Source organism: Salvia hispanica, chromosome 4 (assembly GCF_029641045.1).
Source record: "Salvia hispanica isolate PSC_SH4W2 chromosome 4, Shi_PSC_v1, whole genome shotgun sequence".
Taxonomy (NCBI): domain Eukaryota; kingdom Viridiplantae; phylum Streptophyta; class Magnoliopsida; order Lamiales; family Lamiaceae; genus Salvia; species Salvia hispanica.
The window spans coordinates 11,628,630-11,641,346 of record NC_142695.1 but is presented as its reverse complement, the minus strand read 5'-3'; the positions used below and the strand labels follow the sequence as shown (position 1 = coordinate 11,641,346).

At 34.6% G+C, this 12,717-nt stretch overlaps 1 protein-coding gene across 1 annotated transcript; it reads left to right on the top strand.

Moving 5' to 3' along the window:
• Nucleotides 1–4,589: 4,589 nt before the first annotated feature.
• Nucleotides 4,590–5,415, top strand: LOC125191973 (3'-5' exonuclease-like). Its single transcript, XM_048089416.2, has one exon. The coding sequence runs from the start codon at nucleotides 4,590–4,592 to the stop codon at nucleotides 5,211–5,213; it is 624 nt and encodes a 207-aa protein (XP_047945373.2). The 3' UTR covers nucleotides 5,214–5,415.
• Nucleotides 5,416–12,717: the final 7,302 nt, after the last annotated feature.

Here is a 12,717-nt window from a genome sequence, read left to right as displayed (position 1 = left end):
TGAGCTTATCTCTATGTGATCATTTTCTTTTGGTCTTCTTCCTCCTTCTTCTTATTAATACTCTGTGTATTCATGAGTGTGAAACTCTTTGCTGGGTAACCTTCTTGGTTACTATAACCGCTTAACTCAAACTTGATCGGAATTTTGGCTTTGGCTTGACAGGTTCATGGAGCTTGAGAGTTTTCTTTGTGAGATCTTGCAATTGTTATCCGCTTGAGTTTGCCCATGTGTGATTTGTTGCCGTGTCGTCGCAATAACCATTGGTTTGGTGGCACATTTTGTTGGGTTCGTAGCGGAAGACTAGTAAATCAAATATTTTACTGAAAGTAATCTATTTGGTCGATTGTTGATGAGTCGAGTTTTGTGCCTTGGTTACTGGCCTGTTTATCGTGTTTAAACAGATAATATGCGCAAATTAGTTGCTGAAGAGTGCAGGATAAGGTACAAGTCAGGAAGAAAGGGGTCAAAAGGTATAAGTGTGCCTATGGGTTAGAGCATCTGCATCGCGTCTCGATGCGGGCTCGATTTGAGATGAGACCGCATCGAGACAGCGATGCAAGTCTCCATCTCGTCGCGCGTCTCGTTACGGAGGGGGAGCTGGCGAGCGCTGGCGCTAGGCGTGACACCCACTCGCTGGCCCGAGAGTGGGCGTCGTCAAGCTGACGTCATAAATAATTTTTTTTTAAAATTCGATTTTCAAAAAGAAAAAAAAAAACCCGGCAATATTACCGTTGTAACGGTAAAAAGAAAAAAATATTTATTTTTTCTTTTTTATTCTATAAATACTCCTCTTTCATTCTCCATTCTACACACAAACACACATCTATTCTTCTCAAATCATCTCTCTTTCCTCTCCAATTTCTGTAAAAATGTTTGGTGACGGAAACTCCGGCGGCTTCGACTTGAACCCATTTGGCGACTGGGGGCATGTACAACGTTTTGGGTGCTACCGGTTCCGGTTCGTCGCCGGGCACCCAAGACTCGTCGACGTTGGCGGCGTACCAACACCACATTTTGATGTGGATGCATACTGTCGTCCCTACGTCCCCCCAAGGTATGTGCAAACGCATGGATTATCCCAAATTAGGGAGAATTTTCCGGATGAACACACTCCGAAAAACCTTCCGATAGGAGGAGGATGAGGAGGTGGAGGCTCCGCCAGTCGCAACATCGATGCCAAGGAGGAAGAGGACGAGGAGGAGGACGATCTAGGCCTTCATCCTTACAGCCGCAAGGAGACGTTGGCTCTGTACAACGCTTGGGTCAGCATCTCGTACAATTCCATCGTCGGGAATCAACAAACCCGCTTGTGTTTTTAGGAAAAGGTCACCGAAGCTAACAATGAGACAAAGCCAAAGGGGGCCGCCGCCGCAACTTGAAGATGTTCCGCAGTCATTTTGACCGATGCGACAGAGATGTCAAAAAATTTTGCGCGATCTATGGGATTGAAGCGGCTAATTACCAAAGCGGAGCCAGTGGAGCCGACATTCTGAGAGCGGCTTTGCGAGTCTTTGAAGACGACAACGGTAAAGATTTCAAACACATCGATGTTTGGTCGTTGGTCAAAGACCTTGAAAGGTGGGCTGGCGGTGTCCGGTCATGCACGGGGTCGAACTCGAAAGCACGAAGCACACGACGGGTGGCCAATACTCGTCTAGTGAGGACGGGTCAGGCAACACCTTACAAGAGGTTGAGGGCAGGGCCACCGATGCAGGGGGCTCCTCCGGTTCACGACGTCGGGCGCAAGGGTCCAAGGCGACGAAGGCGGCTAGAGGGAGGGGGGGAGGGGCCGAGGTGAATCAAGCCAGGCGAGCTCGGGCTCAACACCCTAATGTCCATGTACCTGCTTGCCACGATGACTGGCACTTCCCGCATGACGCCTCCCCAATATGAAACCCATCTTGCCGTAATTGAGTATATGGCAAGACAAATTGGTTTTCCGCCTCCACCTAGCTTAAGGGCACCGCCACCGCCTTCGGGTGATGATTCGCCGGAGGAGTAGTTTTTATAATTTAATTTAGAGTATTTTAAATTATATATTTTTATTTTTATTTTTTTGAATTTTCATTATGTGTTTTTTTAGGATTTTAAATTGTAATTTTATTTTATTTAATTTAATGAAAGGATTTTAAATTGTAATTTTATTTTATTTAATTTAATGAAGTGTGTTTTTTATTAATTGAATTTGTTGGAAATAAAAATAAAAATGAAATTGAATCAATAGTTAAGGGATGAGATGGTTAAGAGATGGAGGGATGCAAGTGTTGTCTCTTAGTTAAAAGATGGGATGAAAAGTACAGTGGGTCCATGAATAGTGAAGAGATGAAACGGTTAAGAGATAGGGCTGCGGATGACCTTAGCATTTCAAGTTGTTAAGTCAGCAGAAGCTAAATTAATGAAGATGAAAGAGAAGAAATGCAGTTAATAGCCTATGCTAATATTGTGGGCAGTATCATGTATGTCATGATAAGCACTAGGCATGATGTGGCTCAAGCCATCAGTGTGACTAGCCGCTTCATGGAAGATCATGGGAGACAACACTAACACGCTTTGAAGTGGACTCTAAGATACTTGAAGGGTGTTTCCATGGGCTGTGATAATAATGGTGCTATCAGTTTGGCGAAGCGCCAAGTCTTTCATGAACGCAGCAAACACATTGATGTGTGTTATCACTTTGTGAGGGAAGAGATTGAAAAGGGAAATATTTGTGTGTTTAAATTGGACACAGCTAGCAATCCAGCTGGCATGCTTACCAAGCCATTACCCAAAGAAAAGTTTGATTTGTGTATGAAGTTGGTGGGCATGAGCAAGAGAAGGCTCGAATTCAGGCAGTCAGGTGGAGATTTGTGAATATGGTGGCTACCAGAACGAACACGGGCCTTTAGCTGAAATATTAGGAGATGAAATGCGGATAAGTCGTGCGAGCTGAAAAGCATTTTTTAGCTCAAGTGGAGAGTTTTTTTGTAAGCCGTAGGATCTATTTAAGTTAGATAGATTAGATCCTAGCCGTCTATTCTTGTAAACTATAGGTTAGTTTTGTTATGGGGTTGTTCATCTCATCCGTTTCAGCTCAAGGGTTTAAATCCCCAAATTGTTGTGATTGACTTTTCAAAATACGAAATACAATTTCCCTACATCTACTTTCTTATTTTTCTTGATTTCCATCTTGTTTCTTGATTGATCTCCAGCATCCTAGCCAACAATTTTATATTAATATATATAATTTAATATTTATATAAATTACAAAGTACAGTATAAAAGTTTCATTCATATTTCAATTTAAAACATTTTGATATTTATATTTAAATAAATATTGTTAACTGTTTGTTTATGTGAAATAATTTTTTTTTTAACATTGTTTCATTTTAATATAAATTGTTTTGTAATTATTTTATATTTGTATAAATATCTATCATTATTTCATATTTTATACGTCATATAAATAAAGAGTTCACTATATTCAAACATATATACTCCATCCGTTCACAAAAATAGTCTTATTTGTGGACGACACTGATTTTGATGAGAAATTTGGTAAAGTAAGAGAGATATGATAGAAAAATAAGTAAAGTTAGAGAGATATTAAAAAAGGTAGATAAAGTATGGCAGAGAGAAGGAAAGTGAGTAAAGTATAATATAGAGACGTTCCATTTATAGAAATATGATTATTTTTTCGTGAACGGATGGCGTAATATGCTCCATCCGTTCTTAATAATTTGTCACCATTTGACTTGGTAAGAGTTTTAAGAAATATAATAGAAAGTAGGTTAATGACTTGTGATTCCTACTTTTGTATACTAGTGTTACAATAAAATGTGAATGGGAATATGTTAGTAGAATGTGGAATCAACTATCAGAAATGGTACTCCCTTGTCTGCGAATAGGAGTCTCGTTTTTTTCATTTTAGTCCGTCTGCGAATAGAAGTCCCGGTTCACTTTTACCATAAATGATAATAGCGTCTCACCTTCTATTAACTCATTCCACTCACATTTTATTTAAAACTAATATATACAAGTGAGACTCATATTCTATTCACTTTTTTCCACCTACTTTTTTTTAACATTTCTTAAAACCGTGTCCACCTATGAATAGGATTTCTAATGGCATACGGAGGGAGTAAAAGTGAAGGACGACAAATTTGCAGGATGTATTAAAGTGGGAGGAGAGAGTATTAGATTGAATTATGAATGAAATTTAGTCCAATTTTATATGCACATGAAAATAAACATACAGGTGAATATATAATTGGCCTGTTTAGCCATGAGACTGCACCGATTTACCGTATTGTTTAAATTCAAAATAGCTTTACGGCTTTACCTGATAAATGAAAATGATGAGTAATAAACGGAAATTAGAAAATGCATGGAATACGCACGTATAATTCGAATATTAATCGTCCACAAATTAACCAATGTCCACGACTCCACGTAGTGATACAATATTATCTTAGGTGGGTGTGTAGATGATCAGGCTGCCACGTGTAAAGGTGAAAGTGAAATGAACGAATGAGATACGATCACTTGCTGAGCAAGAAGGCCAATAAATAGACGGTTAATTACCACTGTGAAACAGGACAGCAGCTGTTGCAATGACGGAGATGTACACCGTCCCCTGCGACTCCCACCGCGTCCGCACCACCGTGACCTCCGAGCCCTCCGTCGTGCGCCGATGGGTCCACGCCATCCGCCACCGCTACAGCTTCCACCGCCACAGCGGTCGTCTTGTGGCGGGCCTGGGCGTCCAGTGGGTCCCCGGCTCCGCCTACGCCGCCACACTCCAGCTCTGCGTGGGCTCCAACTGCCTCATCTTCCAGCTCAGCCACGCCCACCGCTGCCCCGCCGTGCTCCGCCGCTTCCTCCTCGACCCCGACGTCATCCGCGTGGGGCTCTGGAACCACAGCGACGAGGCCATGCTGATGCGCTCGGAGCACGCGCTCCAGGTGCGGCAGCTGCTGGATGTGCGGAATGCGGCGCGCGATCTGAGGGGGTGCCGCCTCGGGGCGTCGATGGGGGAGCTGGCGGAGGAGATTTTGGGGATTTACGGGATGGAGAAGGATAATGAGGTGGGAAGGAGCGACTGGGAGGATGAGGATCTCACGTGGGAGCAGGTCGAGTATGCTTGCCATGATGTTTTTCTTTCCTTTTTGATGGCTCTCAAACTCAGCGTTTGGGACTGGGAAGCTCATCATGGATCTGTCGTCTTTTCATTTTGATTTCGGAGTGGATTTTCATTTTGTGGATTTTGGTTAATGAACTTGTAAGTATTTCATCAAATGCTTCATATCCTTCCTATTATGGTAAAAAACGCACAATATTTTGGATAAACTCCTTTTTTTGTATTCTCATCTTTATTGTGGTGTATGTGGGATACGTATATTATGTTATGAATGTAATGGTGCGACATAGAATAACTACTATGTGTAGTGGTTTGTGTTACAAAAATTTTATGGTGAAAATTAAAAATATGAAAATCACTGTATTTGAAAATTAAAATTTTATTAGTGGATGATGGCATGTTTTGCTTGGGATTACTAATTTTTTTGTTTAATAGTGTATGTAAGATTAGAAATACTATAGGATATGGAGTATTTTTAAAAACTAACTTAATATAGTTTGGGATTAATTTTTGGATCATGCATGGCCTAATAAATGCAGAGAATATGAATAGTACTCTGTTAAAACAGTTAAACAGAGGCTTAGTGATCAAGATGCTGCCACGTGTAAAGGTTACCCCAAATAAACGGTTGAGAGGTTCTCTTCTGCAGCATGCCATAGTTGCAGACTTTCAGCTGTTGCACATAACTAGACAGGGAGGATAACCCGCTGACAGTTTCTCCACCAAAATTTGCTGCCGCCACGGCCGTCACTCTCCAGTTCAAGTCAGTTCCCCGATCGTTCAATTTTCATCCTCAATATTAATTCAATCTAAGAATCCAAAAATAGTCATTTATTAATAATAACCCAACCATCCTACTCCCGCTATTTCATAATAGTAGAGGTATATACTTAGATTAAGAAAAAGATGTGTAATGTAAGGAGTAGTATTAGATAAAAGAATTGAGTAATAACGTAGGAGAGAGTAAAAAACGGAGAGAGTAAAGTAATAGAGAGATTAAGAAAAAGACGTGTAATGTAATAGTATTAATTAAAAAAAATTGAGTAATAAAGTAGAATAGAGTAAAAAATGGATAGAATAAAGTAAAAGATAGAAAAAAAGTAAAAGTGATAAAATGTGTTAAGTACTTTTTATTTAAAAAAGAGTGAATTACATAAATGATACCTCACTTTCGCACATAAATAATACTCTATATTGTCATCTAATATCATAAAACTTTTAAAAAGTTAAGTTTTTCTCACGAACTTTAAAATTAACAAATAATATCACGACCTTTATCTCGAGTTTATTTTTTCCCACGAATTAAAAAGTTCATGTTATTTTAATAGATTGAAGAACAATTTTGGAGGGTATGCTTCAAGAAAAACTATCTTCAAAGATTGAAAAACTTGAAGCTTTCAAAATTGTCGTCGAGAAATTATGAAAAAAAATATGTATCATAATATTATTTGTAGGGATTTTTTTCATTGGTGGGAAATAACAAACTCGGGATAAAATTCGTGATATTATTTATCAATTTCAAAGTTCGTGGGAAAAACCCAACTTTTTGAAAGTTTCATAATATTAGATGCCAATATCCCTATTTTATATCGTTTTTGGTACACCATGACAAAAATAACCATAGGTACTAAACATGTGATTTTCTTGTTATGACAGATATTTTTGGAAATTTCAATTAAATAGAACCAAATATGTGATTTTTTTCCCCTTCCTTTCTTATTTCATTTTTCCTTCTTGAGTGAACTACATAAATGATACCTAATATTTCACTTTCGCACATAAATGATACCTGATCTTTATTTTATATCGTTTTTGGTATCTAGTGACAAAAATAACCCTACGTACCAAACATGTGTTTTTTTTTTCATGGAGGATATTTTTGGAAATTTCAACTAAATAGTACCAAATATGTGATTATTTTTTCTTCCTTTCTTATTTCTCTTTTTCTTCTTTAGTTTTTCTTATTCTTTCTTTTCTTCTTTCTTCTTAGTATTTTATCTTCCTTTCTTTTTTCTTTTCTCTCCTTAGTTTATGTTTCTTCTTGCTTCTTTTTTCTTTTCTTTCCTTTTTCTTCTTTCTTTTTAGTGTTTTATACATACAGATAATTGCATTCTCAATATAAATAAAAAACAACATACCTAATTAAATTAATTATTTAAAGTAATTAAATTAATTAAATATTTTTTATTAAATTATTATACACTCATTTTAGTTGAAACACCTAACTAAAAATATTCAACTTTTATATCATTATCAATCAATTTGCAATGTTAATTTTTTATTAGGATATATTAATTAGTTATGTAAAATAATAATAGTAGTAGTAATAATAACAACTATAATAATAATAATAATAATAATAATAATAATAATAATAATAATAATAATAATAATAATAATAATAATAATAATTACATAATATTATGTGATTCATAATTTATACTTATACTACAATTATTTATTAATTACTATCAGTTTTTAATATTATAACAATGATATTATTGGGGTTTAAATAATCAAATATAATTATAATTATAATTATATTTAAGTATATTTGAATGATATTAAAAATAAATTAATTATTAATTTATAATATTAAAATAATAATATTAATATTGATTAATAATAATAGTATAAAGAGTGAGGAGAATGGGAGAAGATATTATAATATCACTTTTGGTACTAATTTTATATATGCCCAAAATACCCTCTATGAAATAAATGGAAAAATATATTTGTTTAAAGGACATTTTTGGAAGAAAATTACATCAGGTACAAAAAATATGATTTATAGGTATAAAAAACGATATAAAATAAAGACCAGGTATCATTTACGTGCGAAAGTGAAAGATCAGGTACCATTTATGTAGTTCACTATTCTTTCTTTAGTTTATTCTTCTTTCTTTTTTCTTCATTTTCTTCTTACTTTTTAGTATTTTATCTTCCTTTCTTCTTTCTTTTTAGTATTTTATACATACATCTAATTGCATTCACAATATAAATCAATAACAAAACACCTAATTAAATTAATTATTTAAAATAATTAAATCAATTAAATATTTTTAATTAAATTATTTATACTCATTTTAGGGTTGAATTGAAACACCTAAATAAAAATATTCAACTCTTTATCATTATGAATATAATTCACAATTTTAAATTTTGATTAAGACTATATTAATTAGTTATTAATTTAATATAATATAATAATTATTATTTATTAATTACTAGGCCCTGCTTATTTGGCCGGTACCGGTTCTAACCAGACCGGTTAACCGATTTTAAATTTTCATAAATCCTAGAACTGGAACCGGAACCGGAACCGATTGGTTCCGGTTTGGAACCGGCCGGTTAAGAGCCGGTCGATTCCGGTTTCGAACCGGAACCGATGTGTAATTTTAATCCGAATGTATTTATAATTTTAAATAGTTCAATACTAAAAAAATAATAATCCAACATATAGAAATATAACAAATAATACCTAAAAATTCATATAAATACAGAAAATGTACAAACTAATAATACAATAATATTCATGTATGGGTAAGAGTGATGCCAAGTGTATTAGGTCAGACTAGTTTATGTTAGCAATTTTTTAATACAAAAATAGAAGTTCTAAACTTTAGCAATTTTTTTTTAGAAATGAGTTTTAAAATTGAATTCCATTTTCTCTTTTTTTGGCAAAACAAATACTCCCTCCGTCCCGCTTTAGCAGTCCCATTGACTTTTCTGCCATCTTTTTGTAAAAATAATAAAAAATAATTAAAGTGGAGAAATGGTAAAGTAAGAAAGACAATAATGTAGATAAGACTCTTCTCTATATTATTCTCTCTCTTAATTTACCATTTCTCATGTTTAACTATTTTTTTATTATTTTTACAAAAAGAGGGCAGAAAAGTCAATGGGACTGCTAAAGCGGGACGGAGGGAGTATTCATTGGAATTTCCAATACTAATTGATCTAGTTGTGACTTCTTGGTTTATAACGGAACAGTTAATAAATTATTTACAAACATGTTAAAATCGTATGTTAAATGAATTGTTACATAAATTTATTATAAAGTTAATTTTCTATCATATGAAATGATATTGTATTTGTATAAGTTCTTTTGGAAATTATAAACAAACTTACAATTACCTACTCATTGTAGTTAGTTCATAAAAAATGGATTAAGGGAAATAATTGTAGATTCAAAGTATCACGGTTTAAAAATTTTAAATTCTTTAAAAAACAAAGCTTGCAAACTAACACTGTTTAAATTTAAAAATCACTCAATGTTTCAACTTATTTTACTTTAATGCAAAATTAATTTAATTAAATTAGATTTATTAGTATATTAAATTATAAAAAAATAAAATTGAATTATAATTCGGTTCCCGGTTAGGAACCGGTGGTTTCTGATTTGGAACCGGAATCGATTTTATTTAAAAAGTTCGAATCGGTACTCGAACCGGACTCAATTAACCGGCCGGTTTAAGTTCCGATTCCGGTTAACCGAGAAGCAAAGAACTGTTTAAGCACCCCTATCAATTACTACTAATTTTTACTATTATAACAATAATATTATTATAATAATTAAATATAATTATAATTATAGTTATGATTAAGTGTATTTAAATGATTTTAAGAAATAAATTAATTATTTATTCATAACGTCAAAATAATAATATTAATATTGATTAATAATAATAGTATAAAGAGTGAGGAGAATGAGAGAAGATATTATAATATCACTTTTGGTACTAGTTTTGTCAATGCCCAAAATATTCTTTATGGCACAAATGGAAAAATGAATTTGTTTAGATGGTATTTAGGGGTGAAAATTGAATCAGGTAAAATGTGATTTATAGGTATAAAAAACGATACTATAAAATAAAGATCAGGTACCATTTATGTGCGAAATTGAAAGATCAGGTACCATTTATACAGTTAACTCTTAAAAAAATAAAATGAACCTACTACTATGGAACAAATAGTGTATTATATAATCTTGTGTACACTCTTCATCCTACAAAAATATGAGTATATTATACAAGGGAATTCAGACAAAATTGCTAAAGTTAGATAAATGAGGAGAAGATAGTAAAAGTACTGTTAGTGGATAGTGGGATCCATATTGTTATTACTCCCTTTGTCCCAAAAGAATATGCAGCTTGAATTCGACACGCGTATAAATGCAAAATTGGTAAAGCAAGAGAGGATAGAAAGAAAAAATAATTAAAGTACTTTTAGTGAAGAACGAGTCTCACCTCATAGAGAGCAAATAGTTTCATAAATTAGAAAGTGCATATTTTTATGGGACAGATTAAAAATGTAAGAATGTAACAATGCATATTCTTGTGGGATGGAGAGAGTTGTAATGGTTGGGTCATATGGTCTAAGTAGTTTTCGATGAGGTACAATGGTGGGTTATATGGTCTAAGTAGAAAATAAATTGATAACTTTCCATACAGGAAAATGTCCATATTATTATGGTACAGAGTGCATGTATTTTTACGGAAGAAGTATTATTTTTTATAATATTATTTTTTATATATTACTCCCTCCATTCTATAAAAATAGACCATATTTGTCAATTTAGAATGTTCCTTAAAGATAGACTAATTCTTTATAAGAAATTTTTTTTCCAATGAAGGATAGATATTTGGTGCTCAAATTAAAGGCTAAACATTAGATATTTGGAGAAATTGTAGAATAGACAAAGGGTTATACGAAACAGATTTTTTTTTTGTGTACGCAACAATAGCAAAGTAGTTTTTACTTTTAGAGAATGAAAAATTATTATTCCTAATGCAAATATCTTTTTAATTTAGTAAATAAAAATTATTCAAATATTAAATAGAGTGAACTATCTAATTGGGCCCTAGACTTGTATGCTCTCACTTTTGCGGTGCCTAAACAAAATTAATATCACCAGCGGTACCCGGACTTGTAGTTATACACGTTTGAAGGTTTTTTGCACTTTTCGTCACTTTTTCTGGACATTATAACCCCCGAATGGGTGAAGGGCTAATTCGTCCACACAATATCTTTCTCTGTCTACAGCTGCCAGCCTTTTCATTTGCATTTTGATTTGAGTGGATTTTTGGACAAAGTTTGAAATGATTTAATATTAGTTCATGTACAAAGAGTAAGTAGAATAGGACAAAGTGTACGGTCATTTTCCTAAACACATTTCTCTCTTATATTGACTAACATTCCTATTCTTTCCACTTCATTTTCGGAAGCTCAAGAGATAGCCCACCTCTTCCATTTCACCCATTTCCACCTCCTATGCCATTTCGACCCATTTCGTTTTTATCAAGACATGCCTCCACGGAGAAAACGGGGAAGACAAGCTCAGGCACCAGCCCAGACACCGCCGCCACCACCACCACCACCACCGCCACCCCAACATATGGAGATCATCGACGTTGACGAGGGAACTTGGGATATCCGTCCAAGAGACATTGATTTGTTCGACCCAGCTACTGAATATGGTAAATCCTTGCTTTTTATTGACTCATTTGACTTTAATTCCATGATTAGTTTATAAAAATTGTTGTCATTCCGTGGAGGGTACTTGTTTTAGTTTCTAATTTAATGGCGTGTATCCAAGATGGGTTTGTTGATTTGGGTGTTAGGGTTTTAGTTTTTCAATTTTTTTGTAGGGTTTGTTTAGTATTCGTGTTTTCTACGAACATTTTTTTCTTTTCGCCTTGTGTTTGTTGTTTGTAAGGGTTTTGATTTGGTGAATTTTTTTAAACAGAGAATAAGCCAGGAATGTTCACTGTGGCACTACACCACGGTGGAGGAGTTGTGAAGGATACCTATGTGGGTGGTTCTATGACCCACTATGATAATTGCCTCGTTGGGCAATTCCAGCTACTAGATCTTTCTTCAATGTTGCTGAAATTAGGCTATCCAAGAGATTATATGTGATCCCCGATATAACGATGAGTGCTCAGGAACTACAGTAGGCCGTCGTGTGGTACCCCTTGTCGATGAATGCCGCATGGGTGAATTCCTTTCACTGGCTATATCCAAAGAAAGGCTACTGCATGTGCATGTTGTGGAGATTACAGCAACCCTAGCTAGGGGCCAAGCCGGCAGTGGATAAAAAAAAATTAGAGAGGCTCTTATGAAACCTAAAAGCAATGTGGTCATTGAAGAAATAGAAGATCCTGAAGCTAGTGTGGTTAAGAGAAAGCCGAGAAAGAAGCAGAGGTTAAATCAAGAACAATTGCTTATTGGATCGTATGAGAGGGACATTGAGTTTGAAGAGTATCTTAAAACTAGTTTGGCTAAAGCTCGAGCAAGTTGGAAGAAGCAAGATGTTGATATGCGTAGTAGCAAAGTTGTTGGAAAGAATTTGATGGGTGATTTTGATGTTGAGGATGGCAGACATGTAGGTGATAATCTTGGGATTCATATTCATGCAGAAGCAATGCCAAGTCACGAAGATGCATGCAGAAGCAGTGGCGCAGAGGTCCCTACTTTGCATTTGTTCTTCATATGAGAACTTTATCTGTGAATTTAATTAACTAAATATGTATTGTTGAATACAGGTTTCAAGTGATAACGACAAAAAAATACAAAGTTCAGTCATTGAAGGTCCATAT

What these genes read in the sequence shown, in the direction of transcription:
- LOC125191973 (XM_048089416.2), top strand. Translation starts at nt 4,590, where the DNA reads ATGACGGAGATGTACACCGTCCCCTGCGACTCCCACCGCGTCCGCACC.